An 18,793-nucleotide genomic window follows, 5' to 3' on the forward strand; every position below is an offset into this window, starting at 1 on the left:
GTTTATCCTCATAAAAGACACATTTTCAACAACATATTAAGTTGGACGTATTTGTACATTATTTTGGTCAAATGGAAATAGTGAATAATTGAAACGACTTGCATCCATTTTGACACTTTATTGAGACAGTTCTGAAATGCTTAGAGGGGATAGAGATCGGTGGGATAAACAGAATGAAGGGTTGGAGCAGGGAAGTTATACCTGGTCTTCGTTGGGGAGAGGGGTGACTAACCCGGGTGCGTTACCGCCAAACAATTTCAATTCACCACAGAGTAATTTCCTACAGTGTGGCTGTGTGGTTCAGCGGGTAACATTCCAATGATATGTACCATCTGTTCTGCCTGTCCTTTTCCCAATCTGTCTAATGAAGAAAATGTAAGGTGGAATTCCACAATTCCATATTTTTCCTGTACTTTTTAGTACCTTTTTGAATAATGTATTGTATGGTCGTATTTTACATGTCTGCTGGACTTACCAACAAACAGGAGCAGAACTTTCGGGGGAAGCATTTTAAATCAACTTTTGTTGGCGTTTCGAGATTTTGTCGTCTCCGTAGTCTCTTATCATCAACCAATATTTAGGCTATAAACCACTTGCATTTATAAACCGTTGATTTTATGAGAAACAAAGTTTTCGTGTTTTGACGCTGCCTTTTACATCCACTGAAACCCTAAGAAGTGTTTTCACACATTCTCTCAAAAACACCAATATTCAGGTGATGAACCACTTTGGGTATTTCAGGGTACTTGGTTTCTGTTTTAAAGAACATTCTGTGTATTAAAACACTTACATTGGGTTTACATTCAAAGCCCCTCCAAACACCAGATCTCAGCTTAGGTGCACGACTTTTCATGGTTTCGTGACACAATCATGGTGTATTGAGACTTTCTACTATTACAGTGTAGGTAGGAACTGATTTACGGTTTCAGGCCTTTAAAGCTACAATACGTAACTTTTTGGGGCGACTAAACCAAATTCACATAGAAAGAGTTATAGATCTTCCATTCCCTTTGAAAGCAAGTCTAAGAAGCTGTAGATCTGTTCTATGTGTGCTATTTCTATGCTTCCCATTCCGAAGTTTCGTTTTTGGGTCTTTTACTTTAGGTTTTGTACACCAGCTTCGAACAGCTGAATAGACAATATTTTGGGTTATGGAAAAGATATTTCACAGGGGTGTAGATGGTACAGTGATTCTCTACACAACGACTGCTTGTTTTGTCACATAAACTGAAATTAGGTAAACTATTCGAATTTTAGCAACCAGGAAATGCCGATATCTGCGTAGTGCATCTTTAACTGGGCAAATGCAATGTCTTCTGGGTTGGGGCAGAATAATGAGCCGGATGTCCCCTCAGAGGCTTTACATCCAGCAGGGTAAAAAGGTTGTTTCATAAATATAAATGCTTCATGGCTGTCTGTCACACACCGTTCACGTGTGCTCATGCACGTACAGACGCAGAGGCATACAAGTATGAACACACACACATGTAGGTCCATAGAACTGGGGTAGAGAGGTTGAGGAGTTCCAGCTGCTGTTTCGAAAACAGGGGGGCCAGGCCGTGCTGTGAGGAGGTCACAGTGGAACCTTAATCAGAGTGGGGCACCAAAGTGAAAATGAAGCAGGGAGACTGACTTCAAAACACAGTGTGACAGTTAAGAGACATTTTAGGTTCTTCTAACCGTAACAATATTCAATGACTCTGTCTCACACACACGCACACACACACACGCACGCACGCACGCACACACACACACACACACACACACACACACACACACACACACACACAGACTGTTCAGTTGTTGTCTTAGGGAATTTATGTAGTTAACTAGGGGGCAGTATTTTCATTTTTGGAAAAATAACGTTTCCGTAGTAAACGGGATATTTTGTCAGGACAAGATGCTAGAATATGCATATAATTGACAGCTTAGGATAGAAAACACTCTAAAGTTTCCAAAACTGTAAAAATATTGTCTGTGACTATAACAGAACTGATATTGCAGGCGAAAGCCTGAGAAAAATCCAATCCGGAAGTGACTCATGTTTTGAAAGCGCTGGGTTCCAATGCGTCCCTATTGAGCAGTGAATGGGATATCAACCAGATTACCTTTTCTCCGTATTCCCCAAGGTGTCTACAGCATTGTGACATATTTTTACGCATTTATGTTGAAGAATACCTGTAAGCGGCTACATTCCGCAACTGGTCACCTGATGCTCCCAGAGAGATTCTTGCGTAAAATACAGAGGTAGCCATTATTCCAATCGGTCCTACTGAAAAACCAATTGTCCCGGTGGATATATTATCGAATAGATATTTGAAAAACACCTTGAGGATTGATTATAAACAACGTTTGCTATGTTTCTGTCGATATTATGGAGCTAATTTGGAATATTTTTTGGTGTTTTCGTGACTGCAATTTCGGGCGATTTCTCAGCCAAACCTGAAGAACAAACGGAACTATTTCGCCTACAAAAATAATATTTTGGTAAAAAAAGAACATTGGCTATCTTACTGGGAGTCTCGTGAGTGAAAACATCCAAAGCTCATCAAAGGTAAACAATTTAATTTGATTGCTTTTCTGATTTCCGTGACCAAGTTACCTGCTGCTAGCTGAAAATCTGAGATGGCAGGGTGATTAACAAAAGGCTAAGCTGTGTCTCAATATATTTCCCTTGCGATTTTCATGAATAGGGATATTTTCTAGGAATACTCATGTCCGTTGCGTTATGCTTATTAGTCAGTCGATGATTACGCTCCCGCACCCGGGACGGGGAGTCACTAGAGGTTTTAATACACTCCAGTACACTTGAAGTGCAGTAAGTACTGTCTTTCACTATGCGTCAACATAAACACTGTCTGAACTATCCTCAATGTAACATAGTATAAACACACTGTATGGATTATAGAACATCTCAAAGTAACACAACATAAATATACTACATGAATTATGGAATATCTCAAATTAACACAGTTGTCAATGACAGGTCAGCCTAACCTTCTCTCTCTCTCTCTCTCTCTCTCTCTCTCTCTCTCTCTCTCTCTCTCTCTCCGATAGAAAATCAGAAGGTAAATATACATTTCAAAGCAAGGGAACATTCTGTTACTTTTCAAATGGCCCTGAGAACATTTTCAAAGCGTGTGTGTGTTTTCAGAGAATACTCTAGGACATTCAAAAGCCGAGCTGCTCCTTGACCTGTTTAAAAAGTTTTCAATACAAGTAGATTTTACTTTCTCCCATTTTGGCTCAATGTATTGTTTATACTGTAGGGCAAAACACCAGTGATTGCGGAATGTGCTCTTTTCTATAGATGTCGGCAGGGGCAACAGTGAAAAAAGAGCCCAAAGTTTTGACACGGGAGAACACAAGCTGTGAAAGCTTGATGGATGAGGTTGTGAGAAAAATGGGTGCTTTTGTTTATGTCTTTTGCGAATGTGTCAGAGAAATGTCGCTTATCTCTGACAAGGTGTCACAATGTCTAGAAGGTTGTCCGAACCTTGTAGAGTGTGTGTGTGTGTGTGTGTGTTAGGAGAGATGTGAAGAATGAAAATATGCCAGGTCTGATTTGGAAACATATTCAAATCTTTCATATTTCTCTGTTGTCTGGTTGGCAGCAGGTTAGAAACCTGACGTCTCTTCATGGTTATACAGCACCTTTCGCGTATGATTTGTTGTGCTGAGGTATCAAATCAAATTTGATTGGTCACATACATGTGTTTAGCAGATGTTATTGCGGGTGTAGCGAAATGCTTGTGGAGGTCTACAAATTTTTTTCTGAGGTCTTGGCTTATTTCTTTTGATTTCCCCATGATGTCAAGCAAAGAGGCACTGAGTTTGAAGGTAGGCCTTGAAATACATCCACAGGTACACCTCCAATTGACTCAATTTATGTCAATTAGCCTATCAGAAGCTTCTAAAGCCATGACATTTTCTGGAATTTTCCAAGCTGTTTAAAGGCAAAGTCAACTTAGTGCATGTAAACTTCTGACCCACTGGAATTGGGATACAGTGAATTATAAGTGAAATAATCTGTCTGTAAACAATTGTTGGAAAAATGACTTGTGTCATGCACAAAGTAGAAGCCCTAACCAACTTACCAAAACTATAGTTTGTTAGCAAGTAATTTGTGGAGTGGTTGAAAAACAAGTTTTAATGACTCCAACCTAAGTGTTTGTAAACTACCGACTTCAACTGTAGACCTGTCCTTATCGGACTTTTATATACAGTACAGATAATCTCAGACATCGCAGACAAACGTAGAGGCTCTTGCAGTGTAGTTGACTGTGTCCCTGTTTGGAGTTAACACAGTTTAAACCTTTGTGACCAGCTGTAGAGAATTACTCTATTAACGTAAGTATTAATGACATATGAGATCTGGATGGAACCAGTCTGCTTGGGCTGGGTTTTGCTGGCTCGTTCCAAGATGCATATGTGATATGTCGTGGTGCAGCTGTGTAGTGGCACAAACTAATGATTAGAAGGAGAGCTGGTGGGAGGGAGGGAGGGAGGGAGGGAGGGAGAGGGAGAGAGGGAGAGAGGGAGGAGGGAGAGGGGGAGGGAGACAGAGAGAGGGAGGGAGAGAGAGAGGGAGAGAGGGAGGGAAGGAGAGACAGAGACAGAGAGAGGAAGGGACAGAGAATGATGGGATGAGTGAAAAAGTGGGAGTGAGGGAGAAAGTGAGAGAGAGAAAGGGAGAAGGAAAGAAGGAGCGGTAGAGAGAGAGAGAATAAATGAGTGGGAGAAGAGAGGCATTAGCATAGAAGAACATCCATGAAAGCAAGCTAATTCACTATTTTGCTTTACTCTCACAACGTTTTCTCACTTACTTTTACCCTAAGGATACTGAGAGAGTAACTACCGAGAGATGGTATTTAATTTGAGACAATTTGCTAAATAATCCTGCAGCAACAGGAAATGTGAACTATTATGCAGATTATAATGAATGGACATTTTTTGTAGGGGCTGGTGCATTTTTCATAAGAGGAAATCAGGTCTGAAATTTGTAAGTGGAAATTACAAACTTCAGAAGCCTTTTTAAACCTCAAATACACTACAGGTTTTACATTTCAGGAACGTTCTCCTGCAGCAGGGTGATCAAATTCAGATTCCACATCTGTATATAAACTAATGACGATTCTAATGGCAACAAGAAAAGATTTACAACTGCTGAGAGGTCGGCCAAGGTTGAAACGCAAACATATAGATGACACGTGTCACTGGAGTAAGGACTTTCTCAAGGAATATCTGCAATATGTCCCCATATGAAAAACATCTCCTATTATTGTTATTATCAAGGTATTGCACAGAGAAGATGGATACTGAAGTCGAGATTATTGGACCCTTGGTTCCTTGCCATGTTTTGGACCAATCGTCCACTATGTTCTTGGTCCAATCTTATGTCTGCGGTAACATGAAGTCATTTGGAACATTGGAAGTTATTGAGGGACGTTATCCAAACGTTACCCAAAACCATAGACACAGACCACGGAGGTTACTGGTTACGATCCACTGAGGGGAAAACACACTCCTGTCTGTGAAATGGTTATTTGATTATTTTCGTGTTTTGACTGGCATTGAGGTTTGACTTGGCCGAACGGTCTAATTCCTAGCTAATACTGTAGGTGCACTTATAAGTCCCCTGGTCAAATCAGGTGATCCAAGGATAATACGCGCTAGGATAAATGATGTTGTAACTTTGTGGTTTTAAGCGTTCAAACTGGAAATGTATTGTAGAAAGAGCAGTTTGAATGTCACAACGGTCTCCGCATTCAAAATACAAATTAATTGTCTGGCTGTGTTTATGGACATAAATGTCAAATGTACTGTAGAAGTCAAGGTCATTGTTTGGTCAGTGGTTTGGATAGACAGAGAAAAAATATTCTGTATGGTTTGGCAGTGAAACCAATTTGAGATTATGTTGACTGAGTTTAATACTAATTTCCTATTTTGTAGGACATTTTGAAGTCGATTAAACCCACTGGGCAAGACCTGGTTGAATCAATGTTGTTTCCACGTCATTTCAACAAAATAATTCAGTGTGATGACGTTGAATCAACGTGGAAAACTGATTGGATTTGGGGAAAAAGTCTTCAACGTAAAGGAATGTTGTCCTTTTTTTCACCAAACTTTGAACCTAAATCCAATAACACGGTGAAATGTTTTGTTGTTTCCGGATTTAATTCACATTAGTTGACATCTCAACCAAATGTAAATCCAAACTAGATGTTGAACTGGTCGTCTGTGCCCAGTGGGAAGACACCAGAGGTGTAATGCCAAGATTTATGTTGTCCTTCCTGACGTTGTACTTCATGTCTTTCACATCCTAAAATGGACACCGTACAGTGGGAAAGTGTGGGAAACAACACAATTTATATAGCCCTGTTGTCACGCCCTGACCTTATTATAGTTATCTTTGTTTTCTTTATTATTTTGGTTAGGTCAGGGTGTGACGAGGGTGGTATGTGTTTTTGTCTAGGGTTTTTGTACTTCTATGGGGTTTTGGTATTGTCTAGGTATATTTGTAGGTCAATGGTGGCCTGAATTGGTTCCCAATCAGAGACAGCTGTTTATCGTTGTCTCTGATTGTGGATCCTATTTAGGTTGCCAATTTTCCATTTTGGTTTTGTGGGTTATTGTCTATGTGTAGTTGCCTGTCAGCACTCGTGGCGTTAGTTTGTTTAGTGGTCTTTGTGTAAACAAAGACGAATATATTCTTATCACGATGCGCCTTGGTCTCCTCGTTATGACGAACGTGACACCTGTCTAAACATATAGGTGATGCATAGAAGATTGCAAGACAATACATTCAATCCGAGTCAAAGGCAGTCCCTTACATTGGCTGGAATTAATTCCCCCCTTTTGACCCGATAATTGATTAGCCAAATAACAGCTCTGTACCCACCACAATCCAGACCTGGGTTCAAATGCTACTCAAAGTAACTTCAAATGCTTTATCTGTGCTTAACTTTATCTGTGCTTAATTGAGTTTGACTGGCTTAATGGAACCAACAGAATAGCCCCAATACTGCAAACCCTGCCCATCTTGCATTCCAGGCAGTTGAGAACGAACACTCAAAAGTATTTGAAAAATTGTAAATAGTACTTGAACCCAGACCTGCCACGGTCTGGTTGGAGCAGTCGAGCAGGAGGAAAACTGACTGAGAGAGGCTTTAATATAAGAACCTTATGATGGATTTATTCATCTATTAATGCTTAGGCCCTGACCACTGATTGGTTGAGAGATGTTGCACATGCTGAATTTTGCCGATGACCTAAGGGACCGGGGCTTCTGGGGCTTTTGTGACTTATGGAGAGCATTTGTGCCTGGGCTTTTGTTTTGGAGCCATGTGGCGTGTGTTGCCTCCCAAAAGGCTGTTGATCTTTCCAGCCTGGGGGTTCGAAATCGACCTGCCGGCGAGGCGAGGGAGCGACTGGCCCAAAGCCAGGGAGTATCAGGGTATACGGCACCATCCCAAGCATCCCTCGAACCCTCCCTCGCTGCCCCTCTCTCTCTCTCTCTCTCTCTCTCTCTCTCTCTCTCTCCACTTCATCTCTTTTCTCTCTCTTTCTATCCACTCACTCACTGTACCCCTCTTTCTTTCTCTCTCTCACTCAATCAATCACTCTCTCTCTTTCTATCCCTCTCACACACACTTCTTTACCTCTCTCACCCACCTCTCTCTCTCTCCACCTCTCTCCATCCCTCTTTATCTCTCCATCACTTAGTCTCTCCTGGGAACCATCTCAAACATGAGCACTCTCCTCCCCATCCATCCCCACCCGTCTCAGCTGTGCAGCTCTACTTCTAAAAGAACACAGCTGTGAGCTTCTCTCCTTCCTCCGTACTCCACTTCTCCTCTCCTCCTTTCAGCCCCGTCCCAATCCTCCACTCCCATCAGTCTCTCACTTCTTATGAATCCCTGAGAGTTTGTAAATAAAGCCAAGCTCTGAGAGAGAGAGAGAGAGAGAGAGAGAGAGAGAGAGAGAGAGAGAGACCAGATGTATAACTGCAAATCCCCCCTCTCACAGGGACGGGCCCTGGCACGTTCGCTCTGCTAAACCCACATAAAAAATACTACACACTGTGGAAACCCTCTATCATGTGTAGTACTTACCATAGAATGTTGTAGAATACTATAGTAAATACAACAGTATTATCTGCAAGAAAAACACTGTAGCAAATACTACAGAAATGTCCACAAAAACACTACAGTCTCCAAAAACACTACACTTTTTAAACTATACTAAATACTACAGTAGTTAATGTGCATATACCCTGCCCATTCCCCTCCACCATATCGCAATATATACCATCCATAAGTAAGAGACCTACATGCCACATAAAGACCATATATTGTGTTCCCTACAGGTTATAGAAAATATCCTCTTAGTATTTCTCTAGTAGGTTTTCTTAAGGAGAAAGCCTCCACTTATATGTCAAAGATAATAAAACAAGATCACTATTGTAAAAACTACAGTAATGTCCCCAAAAACACTACAGTAAATACTATAGTATACTACAGTCCACAAAAGAACAACAATAAATACTACAGTATACTACAATCCATCAAAACACTACATTAATTACTATAGTATATACTACAGTTATTTTACTACAGTATATATACTATAGTTAACTGTAAGTACTACTGTATACTACAGTAAATACTATAATATTTTTTCATGTGGAAAGCTAGCAAAGCCTCTAAGCCAGCCAGCCTATCCCTCTCCTTCTTCTCCCTCCTCTTCCCCTCACACACACAGCATTAGTAGCCTGCTAGCTTCACTGGCAATCCCAATGAAGCGCTCAGAGAAAGAGCCCAAACACCCCCCTCCCCTCCTCCATTTTGTATACTTGTTGGTTTTGCCCAACAAGTGCTGCATTTGGTTCTCAATTGAATGTGTTTGGATTTTAAATACTTCCCCCCTCTCTCCTAGTGTATTGACTACAGCTGCCTCGCTTTGTGTCCCCATTACAGTTAGTTTCCTTAACATGGTTAGATTGGGATGGTGTGTGTGTGTGTGTGTGTGTGTGTGTGTGTGTGTGTGTGTGTGTGTGTGTGTGTGTGTGTGTGTGTGTGTGTGTGTGTGTGTGTGTGTGTGTGTGTGTGTGTGTGTGTGTGTGTGTGTGAGAGAGAGAGAGTGTCAGTGAGAGGCCAGAGTGCCCACTTTGTTTGAAGCTTCTTTCAGAGAGCTGCAATTGCAAATCTGTGCCCTCGGCCAATCGGCCAATGAGAACGCACATCTGTGGGCAGCCTATCTGACAAGGACCAATGGGGACAAAGGGGTTTGTCTCTAGCTTAAAGAGCAGGTGCACCATGATGAGTGGGCAGCAGCTGGTGCAGTTACACGCAAACACTCACACATACGCAAACTTACACACACAAACATACACAAACACACACTCCACATTTTCAGCATAGGCACAGCATCCTTCACTCTTTTATCTTCCCTCTCATATTCCCCTCCCTCTCTCCGTCTCAATAGGGGCACAAGGTAAACATGCACTGCCGTTTAGAACTGAGAACTGAGACCTCCTTTCATGAAGAACTGGGCCAAAGCCTAACATCTTGAAACTTTGTTCATGAATGTCAACATTCAGCTCGGCAGAAAAAAATTACCGTTATCGAATCTCATGGTACAATCTTCATGATGATTGCTGTATTTGTTATACAGTAAGACTAGCTCTTGTCCACGGCACTAGCAAGTCCCTCAACTAACACATTTTTTACCCTAAGTAGAGGAACGTGCGAACACCCTGGGCCAGAGCTAGTGTAAGATCAGATCATGCACCATATTCTGCATTCAGTGGAGACTGTTGACTCACAGAGTGACTCAAATCAGGAGATATGGTATGCAGTAGACACACTGTGTACCGTCACTGAACTTGACTGGAAGAGAGACAGAGAGAGAGAGAGAGAGAGAGAGCGAGAGAGAGGAGAGAATTAATAGGTGGGCTGCTCCCCTCTTTCAGCATTCCTAATCTGACATTGTCTCAACTCCTCTCCTCCTATCCCACCCTCTCCTTTCACGTCCCTCCGTCTCTTCTCCTAAATCCCGTTATCCCCTGAGTCGTGTCATCATCATGCCCTCCTCCCAAACTCCATTCCTCCGTGCCTCTCCCGTGTCCGTGGGTTCCTCAGCTATTCCTCGGCATGCCAAACGTCTATCCCCAACCCTAATCCAATTTAGGACAGAGCTCTGCAGTAATGAAAGAAAGCCACACGCCACTCTCGGCTACGTTTGATGATGCCATGATGTCATTCTCAAAGAGCCTGGTGATTTGATTTGAGTGAGCCTAGAGCAGGGCAGGACAACAGAACACTACAGTAAATACATGAGGGGCCGCAGCCGCATCCATACACCCCCCCCCGCTAGAAAAAAAGTTAGAAACAGCAAAGAGAAATAAACTACGGTTTAACATTCATTCCCTGTTGCCGTTGTAAAGACAGTTTTCTTGAATGTTACACTTTTTTTCCCCATGGGGAGGGGAGAAGATTTAGCAATTTTATAACTCATTTCCTGAAATTCTACACATTTTGTCAATAGGGTGAAGGCAAATGTTTGCAGTTTTCAATATGATATCTGATAATCAGTGGGCCCCGCGCCAGTCAATAATTCGATCATACTTACCACAAATTAAGATAGCTGACCGTTAATTTATCAATCTAAAAAAATGTTTTGCTGACGTGGGCTAATTGAGTGACTGCTGATTCACAACCACGTTTCTAAATTGCACCTTCTGGGGTAGTGGGTGTAGTAGATTGATGAAGGAAAAAAAACATTTAATCAATCAATCAATCCAATGTATTTATAAAGCCCTTTATACATTAGCTGATGTCACTAAGTGCTGTACAGAAACCCAGCTTAAAACCCCAAACAGCAAGCAATGCAGATGTAGAAGCACGGTGGCTAGGAAAAACTCCCTAGAAAGGCCGGAACCTGGGAAGAAACCAGGCTCTGAGGGTTGGCCAGTCCTCTTCTGGCTGTGCCGGTGGAGAGTACATGGCCATTTAAGGCCAGATTGCTCAAACGGTCATTAATGACCGGCAGGGTCAAATAATAATCACAGTGATTGTAGAGGGTGCAACAGGTCAGCACCTCAGGAGTAAATGTCAGTTGGCTTTTCATAGCCGAGCATTCAGAGGTCGAGACAGCAGGTGCGGTAGAGAGAGAGAGAGAGAGCGAGTCGAAAACAGCAGGGCCGGGACTAGGTAGCACGTCTGGTGAACAGGTCAGGTTTCCCTAGCCGCAAGCAGAACAATTGAAACTGGAGCAGCAGCACGACCAGGTGGACTGGGAAGAGCCAGGAGTCATCAGGGCAGGTAGTCCTGAGGCATGGGCCAAGGGCCCAGGTCCTCCGGGAGGGGAGACAAAAGGAGAGAGAGAATTAGAGGGAGCATACTGACATTCATACAGGACACGAGATAAGACAGGAGAATTATACCAGATATAACAAACTGACCCCGGCACATAGACTATTGCAGCATAGATACTGGAGACTGAGACAGGGGTGTGTCGGGGGACACGTGGCCCCGTCTGACGATATCCCCGGACAGGGCCAACCAGGCAGGATATAACCCCACCCATTTTGCCAAAGCACAGCCCCCACACCACTAGAGGGATATCAACAGACCACCAACTTACTACCCTGAGACAAGGCTGAGTATACCCCACGATCTCCTCCACCGCACGAGCCAGAGGCGGCGCAAAACCAGACAGGAAGAGCACATCTGTGACTCAACCCACTCAAGTGACACACCCATCCTAGGGACGGCATGGAATAGGGTCAGAGGCAGAGAATCCCAGTGGAGAGAGGGGAGCCGGCCAGGCAGAGACAGCAAGGGCAGTTTGTCGCTCCAGTGCCTTGCCGTTCACCTTCGCACCCCTGGGCCAGACTTCACTCAATCATAGGACCTACTGAAGAGATGAGTCTTCAGTAAAGACTTAAAGGTCGAGACCGAGTCTGCATCTCTCGCATGGATAGGCAGATCATTCCATGAAAATGTATATCTGTAGGAGAAAGCCCTGCATCCAGCTGTATTCTAGGGACAATACGTCTTGTGACCGTAGCGTACGTGTAGGTACAGTATGTACGGCAGGACCAAATCGGAGAGATGGGTAGGAGTGTCATTTCTCTTTGCTTATTTGAACTGTTCTTGACATAATATGGATAGGTCTATCTTCTGTATGCCCATCCTAACTTGTCACAACACAACTGATTGGCTCAAACGCATTAAGAAGGAAAGAAATTCCACAAAATTAGCTTTTAACAAGGCACACCATTTAATTGAAATGCATTCCGGGTGAAACTAGTTGAGAGAATGTCAAGAGTGTACAAAGCTGTCATTGACCCAAACTGCTACAGACCTATATCTATCCTACCCTGCCCTTTTAAGGTCTTTGAAAGCCAAGTCAACAAACAGATCACCGACCATTTCGAATTCCACCGCATCTTCTCCGCTATGCAATCTGGTTTCAGAGCTGGTCATGGGTGCACCTCAGCCACGCTCAAGGTCCTAAACGATATCATAACCGCCATCGATAAGAACAATAGTGTGCAGCCGTATTCATTGACCTGGCCAAGGCTTTCGACTCTGTCAATCACCACATCCTCATCGGCAGACTCGATAGCCTTGGTTTCTCAAATGATTGCCTTGCCTGGTTCACCAACTACTTCTCTGATAGAGTTCAGTGTGTCAAATCGGAGGGCCTGTTGTCCGGACCTCTGGCAGTCTCTATGGGGGTGCCACATGGTTCAATTCTTGGGCCGACTCTCTTCTCTGTATACATCAATGATTTCGCTCTTGCTGCTGGTGAGTCTCTGATCCACTTCTCCGCAGACGACACCATTCTGTATACTTCTGTCCCTTCTTTGGACACTGTGTTAACAACCCTCCAGACGAGCTTCAATGCCAAACAACTCTCCTTCCGTGGCCTCCAACTGCTCTTAAATACAAGTAAAACTAAATGCATGCTCTTCAACCGATCGCTGCCTGCACCTGCCTACCCGTCCAGCATCACTACTCTGGACGGTTCTGACTTAGAATATGTGGACAACTCCAAATACCTAGGTGTCTGGTTAGACTGTAAACTCTCCTTCCAGACTCACATCAAACATCTCCAATCCAAAGTTAAATCTAGAATTGACTTCCTATTTCGCAACAAAGCATCCTTCACTCATGCTGCCAAACATACCCTCGTAAAATTGACCAAACATACCCTCGTAAAACTGACCATTCTACCAATCCTTGACTTCGGCGATGCCATTTACAAAATAGCCTTCAATACCCTACTCAATAAATTCGATGCAGTCTATCACAGTGCCATCCGTTTTGTCACCAAAGCCCCATATACTACCCACCACTGCGACCTGTACACTCTCGTTGGCTGGCCCTCGCTTCATACTCGTCGCCAAACCCACTGGCTCCAGGTCATCTACAGGACCCTGCTATGTAAAATCCCCCCTTATCTCAGCTCGCTGGTCACCATAGCAGCACCCACCTGTAGCACGTGCTCCAGCAGGTATATCTCTCTGGTCACCCCCAAAACCAATTCTTACTTTGGCCGCCTCTCCTTCCAGTTCCCTGCTGCCAATGACTGGAACGAACTACAAAAATCTCTGAAACTGGAAACACTTATCTCCCTCACTAGCTTTTAGCACCAGCTGTCAGAGCAGCTCAGAGATCACTGCACCTGTACATAGCCGATCTATAATTTAGCCCAAACAACTACCTCTTCCCCTACTGTATTTATTTATTTATTTTCCTCCTTTGCACCCCATTATTTTTATTTCTACTTTGCACATTCTTCCACTGCAAATCTACCATTCCAGTGTTTTATTTGCTATATTGTATTTACTTTGCCACCATGGCCTTTTTTTGCCTTTACCTCCCTTCTCACCTCATTTGCTCACATTGTATATAGACTTGTTTATACTGTATTATTGACTGTATGTTTGTTTTACTCCATGTGTAACTCTGTGTCGTTGTATGTGTCGAACTGCTTTGCTTTATCTTGGCCAGGTCGCAATTGTAAATGAGAACTTGTTCTCAACTTGCCTACCTGGTTAAATAAAGGTGAAATAAATCAACAAAAAAGGCAAAGGGCGGCTACTTTGAAGAATCTCAAATATAATATTTCTGGCTACTACGTGATTCCATACGTGTTATTTCATAGTTGTGATGTCTTCACTATTCTACAATGTAGAAAATAGTTTTTTTTTAAATGTGAATGAGTAGGTGTATCCAAACTTCTGACTGGTACTGTACATGTCTTTATTTTTGGTCCGCGGGCCCCAGTTGTCCATCCCTGGTCTAGAGAGTGAGAGTTCATCCAGCATTGGAATCAGGGCTGGCTTTGGGGATGTTAGAAGTTAGTATGCCTGAGCAGCACACATACTCCCACCGCCAAGGGAGAATCCCTTTCCTTCCCCAATCATTTGGCTTAAGTATGTTGCCAAGTGCTTTTGTCTCCTCGCCTCGTTAGGAAATACTTAATTGACCGGTAGCACCCTCTGCGTTCGACTGTTTGGGAAATTAAAAGTTTTATGAAATGGAAATAGATTTTGATCATTTTCTTCCTTTACATTAGCCGGTCTGCGGCATCCACTAAGGGCCTATTGGACACTACAGTAGGGGAGGGTAGAGGAAGTGGGAAGCATCAGATTGGCGCTAACAGTGCTAACTGCACTGCGTGCTTTCTGGGCTGTTAGTTTAATGGTCGATTAGCAGTCACTGAGACGAGTGCACCCTTTTTTCAAGCCACTGTTCCATCCATGTTGTTCTCCCAACAAAGATCAAATAGAACAATTAAAGTCCCGTAGTCCTGAGAAACAGGAATACAGTCCGTTTCCAGAGCAGTCTGTGCATTAGCCACTAATGCTAATTGACACTTGACATGACTTTGAGGCAAACTGAGCTGCCATCTTGGATTTAAAGGCGGGAACTGATCAAAGGGATGGCAGTTGGAGGATGAGCTACGTTGAATCAGCACTACCAAACAGGAGGATCACACACTGTAAGGTGTCTTTGTCCTCTGGTCTTCTGATAGACTGAATGAGCACCTAAAACCCTAATTATGTCATCTGTCAATCACACACAGTATAGTATGTGAAGGGAGCAAGTGTGGCTCAGTTGGTAGAGTGTGGCGCTTGCAACCCCAGGGTTGCCGGTTCGATTCCCATGAGGGGAAAAAGTGTGAAAACATATTCACTCAGGATAAGAGCTCTTGCTAAATTACTCAAATGTAAAATTAATATAGGAAGGCAATTATTGCCTCTCAGTAGGCCACTGAAATGTTCCCTTACAGTTCCTCTTTGAAATTATTTAGTGAGGTTTGATTGAATGATCTGGTATTGGGTAAGAGTTGGATCCTGGTTTGACTCTAACATGTATTGCAGCCAGCACTAAAACAGAAATCTCTCATGTTCCCTGTACAATCTGGACATAATCTTCTTAGTGAACAACAAGAAAGACGAAGGTCTGATAATCTAGCCGGCTTGGTCAGCCTGACGGGTCGCAACCGGTTCTCAATTAGACTTTCCTCACCGCATTTGACAGCATAGGTTCTCTGGCTGTTGTGAACACAGTTAAATGTCATACCGTTCATCACATTTATGTAGACAAAGGAATGTACACCAAAATGCTGAATAGCTCACAAATGGACAGCAGTTGGTTTGCTGGCACACATTCAAATGCACTACATTGACTTGCCAGGCATTAACGTTTGTACGGTGTCCATATTAGGACAAAATACATTTAAATTTTTTCGAATGGAAGATAATCCCACTCTGGCCAGGGTCCCTTTCAGCCCTTACAGATGGGACAGGCTAAGAGATTTTAGCTCTCTGTAGTTTCACTGCTGTTATTAGCAGACACACACACACACACACACACACACACACACACTCACACTCAGGCAGGCTGTCTGGTAGGCCTCGTGAGAGTAGTAATTAAGGGGTAAGAGGTTTATCTATGTCCAGAGCTGGTCCTGGCCTCTAAAAGGCTTTCTGGGACAGGCCTCAGAGGGAGCAGTGGGTAAAATGGGCCTGGCTGCAGACTAGACCTCTCCTGGGAGGACTGGTGGATGCTGGCTTTTATCCTCTCTCTCTCTCTCTCTCTCTCTCTCTCTCTCTCTCTCTCTCTCTTTCTGTCAGTCTGTCGCTCCCTCGCTCTGAATGATGGGGTCTCCTTCTATCTCAAAAGAGGTGGTCACTTGCTATCCTTTTCTGGTAGTCCCGCTTTCTCTCTGTCTCGTTCTCTCGCTCTTTGAGTGATGGGCTCTCTCCCTATCTTCTGCCCTCTCAGAGGAGATGGTCAACAATGTCATTTTCTTTCTCTTTCCCTCCCCCGCTTACCTTGCTATCCATCTCCCCAATCTCTCTCTCTCTCTCCATCAACAAGGTAGTCAGTCTGGTCACTCATTTTCCTTATCCACTTACACCCTCTGAGCAATGACTGTCCCTCTTCTTTGTCCCTCCCTTCCCCTCTCCCCCCTGCCTCTCCCCCTCCTGCTGCTCTCTCTGTCTGAGTGATGGGGATGTCTCTTCAGCGCCGCCAGGGGTGTAATCATTAGTCGTAACCGTAGGAAACACTTGCAAACGGAAAACGTTTCGCAACGAAAACGTGAGTTTCTATTTGACAAATTCAGGTACTGTAGGTGCCTCCCCATTTCGTTCCATTTGCTTCCATTTGGGTTATTTTTGGCTCCTATTGAATACACCCCAGGGCTAATTCTCCCAATGCTGGGCTGATGGGGAGTAGAGGGGGTTACACATTTAGAGACCTTATTTTCAGGCAGGCAGCTGCCCAGCAGGGTTGGGGTGGGGAGGGGGGACTATAAGCAGGGCATTCTCTCCCTGTGTGTGTGTGTGTGTGTGTGTGTGTGTGTGTGTGTGTGTGTGTGTGTGTGTGTGTGTGTGTGTGTGTGTGTGCGTGTGTGTGTGTGTGTGTGTGTGTGTGTGTGTGCGTGTGTGTGTGTGCGCCACTACTACCCACCCTACTGTGTGAACTGGGGACATGTGTTGGCAGATATAAATGGCTCACTGTAGAGGGATGATACTGTACTATGGACTGCTGGGAATGCAGAAGGAGGGAGCTCCACACACACACAGACACACACATACACACACACGGTCTCACAAACACTAATTCCTTTCTTGGTATCATCCAAGGCTGGTTAATTAAGCACTTTGTCCTCGTGTGAAATGAGCTGATTCTGCTCCCTACTGATATTAAAGCACTCAACCAAATCTGTCGTTTTTTTTTCTCCAAATTAATTTCTACATCTTTAAACAAGCTAAATGACACTTTCCTCTGCTGCTGTACCAGCTAATTAGCAATATCCTACATCTCGTACTAGTTTGTGACATCAGCCAATTTCAGCCTTTTCTTTAGTGCTTGGCTTGTCTCTCTTCCTTTAATTCTCTCTCTGTTCCTCTCTGTTTCTCTCTGTTTCTCTCTCTTTTCAATTCAAGGAATATTCCAAGGTTGGCAAAACAATACATTGCGACAGAAACGGCTGTATAAACTGTCAAATAATTCTAACACTAACAAATGACAACACTGCAACACTGCAGTATAATTATTAGTTGACTGTCCCTCATTTTATCTCTTCGTCTCTTTCTTAGATATGATGGTCTCTCTTTCTCTTTATATTTCAACACAATTTACAATGATTATAGAAACTAAAATTGCCTCTCTCGCTCTCTCACTCTCTCTCCCTCGCTCTCCCTCTCTCTCTCCCTTCTTCTTTTCTTCCAGAGAGTGAGATGGTCCCTCCCGACTTCCTCCGTCCCCGCTCCTTCACCACCGTACGCTCCTCCTCTCTCCGCCGCGAGGCAGATGAATCCCGCCTCTCTGTCAGCCTCTGTGACCTCAACCTGCAGCAAGTGGACGGCTCTGGCCCAGCTCACCCACATAACCACGCCCATCTCCACCTGGCCCCTCCCTCCGCCTCCTGCCCCATCCCCCAGAACTCCCTCAACACCCAGCAGTCCTCTGTCCTCCCACACTCCCTCGAAAGCGACCTCCATTTCCACGCCCTCCGCGGTGCCCACATCAAGACGCTCGACGAGCAGACGGTGGCGAGATCCGAGCACGCCAGAGAGGAGCGAACGCTTGTCTTCACTGACCGGCCACTGCGTACCGGCGAGACCGTGTTTATCAAGGTGACCAAGTCGAGCCCGGCTAGGTCGGGATCGCTGTCCTATGGCGTGACATCATGCGACCCCGCTGTGCTGCGCCCTAGCGACCTGCCCTACAACCCGGAGGCGTTAGTCGACCGCAAGGAATTCTGGGCCGTGTGCCGAGTGCCCACGCTGCTCCAGAGCAGTGATATACTGGGCTTCCTGGTCAACCAGGAAGGGGAGGTGATCTTGAGCCACAATGGCACCAACGCAGGGATGCAAGTGTGTGTGGACAACTCCCGGCCCCTATGGATGTTCTTTGGTCTGCACGGAGCTGTCACTCAACTCAGGATACTGGGTAAGTCAGAATGACTGTTATGTTATACAGGTAACTGCCAAAATAAAGGAAACACTAACCTAACTTGTCTTAATAGGCCGCTGGGCCACCGCACGTGTTTCCTTTAATTTGGCAGTTACGTGTACTTAGAGTACTTCTCTCTACTATTACTTGTATGCTCTGCGTGGGGCCAGGAGTTTTCCCTATTTATGTTACCTGACTAGGGAAAACTCCAGGCCCTAGCTATGGACTGTAGGGGCTAGGGGACTTTTCCTGATCAAGTCACATGGTCAGGTCCTGGCCTTTAATACTACAGTGTCTACAGTACT

General features: G+C 44.2%; 1 protein-coding gene across 1 annotated transcript in view; it reads left to right on the forward strand.

Annotated features, from left to right (window-relative positions):
- The window catches only part of LOC112230109 (E3 ubiquitin-protein ligase NEURL1), a 66,249-nt gene that overhangs the window by 28,630 nt on the left and 18,826 nt on the right, over positions 1–18,793 (forward strand). Inside the window, exon 4 of the mRNA XM_042310756.1 lies at positions 17,763–18,485. Coding sequence (XP_042166690.1) covers positions 17,763–18,485 — 723 coding nt within the window. The remainder of the gene's footprint in view (positions 1–17,762; positions 18,486–18,793) is intronic.

The sequence above is a fragment of the Oncorhynchus tshawytscha genome, linkage group LG32 (genome assembly GCF_018296145.1).
Source record: "Oncorhynchus tshawytscha isolate Ot180627B linkage group LG32, Otsh_v2.0, whole genome shotgun sequence".
NCBI lineage: Eukaryota > Metazoa > Chordata > Actinopteri > Salmoniformes > Salmonidae > Oncorhynchus > Oncorhynchus tshawytscha.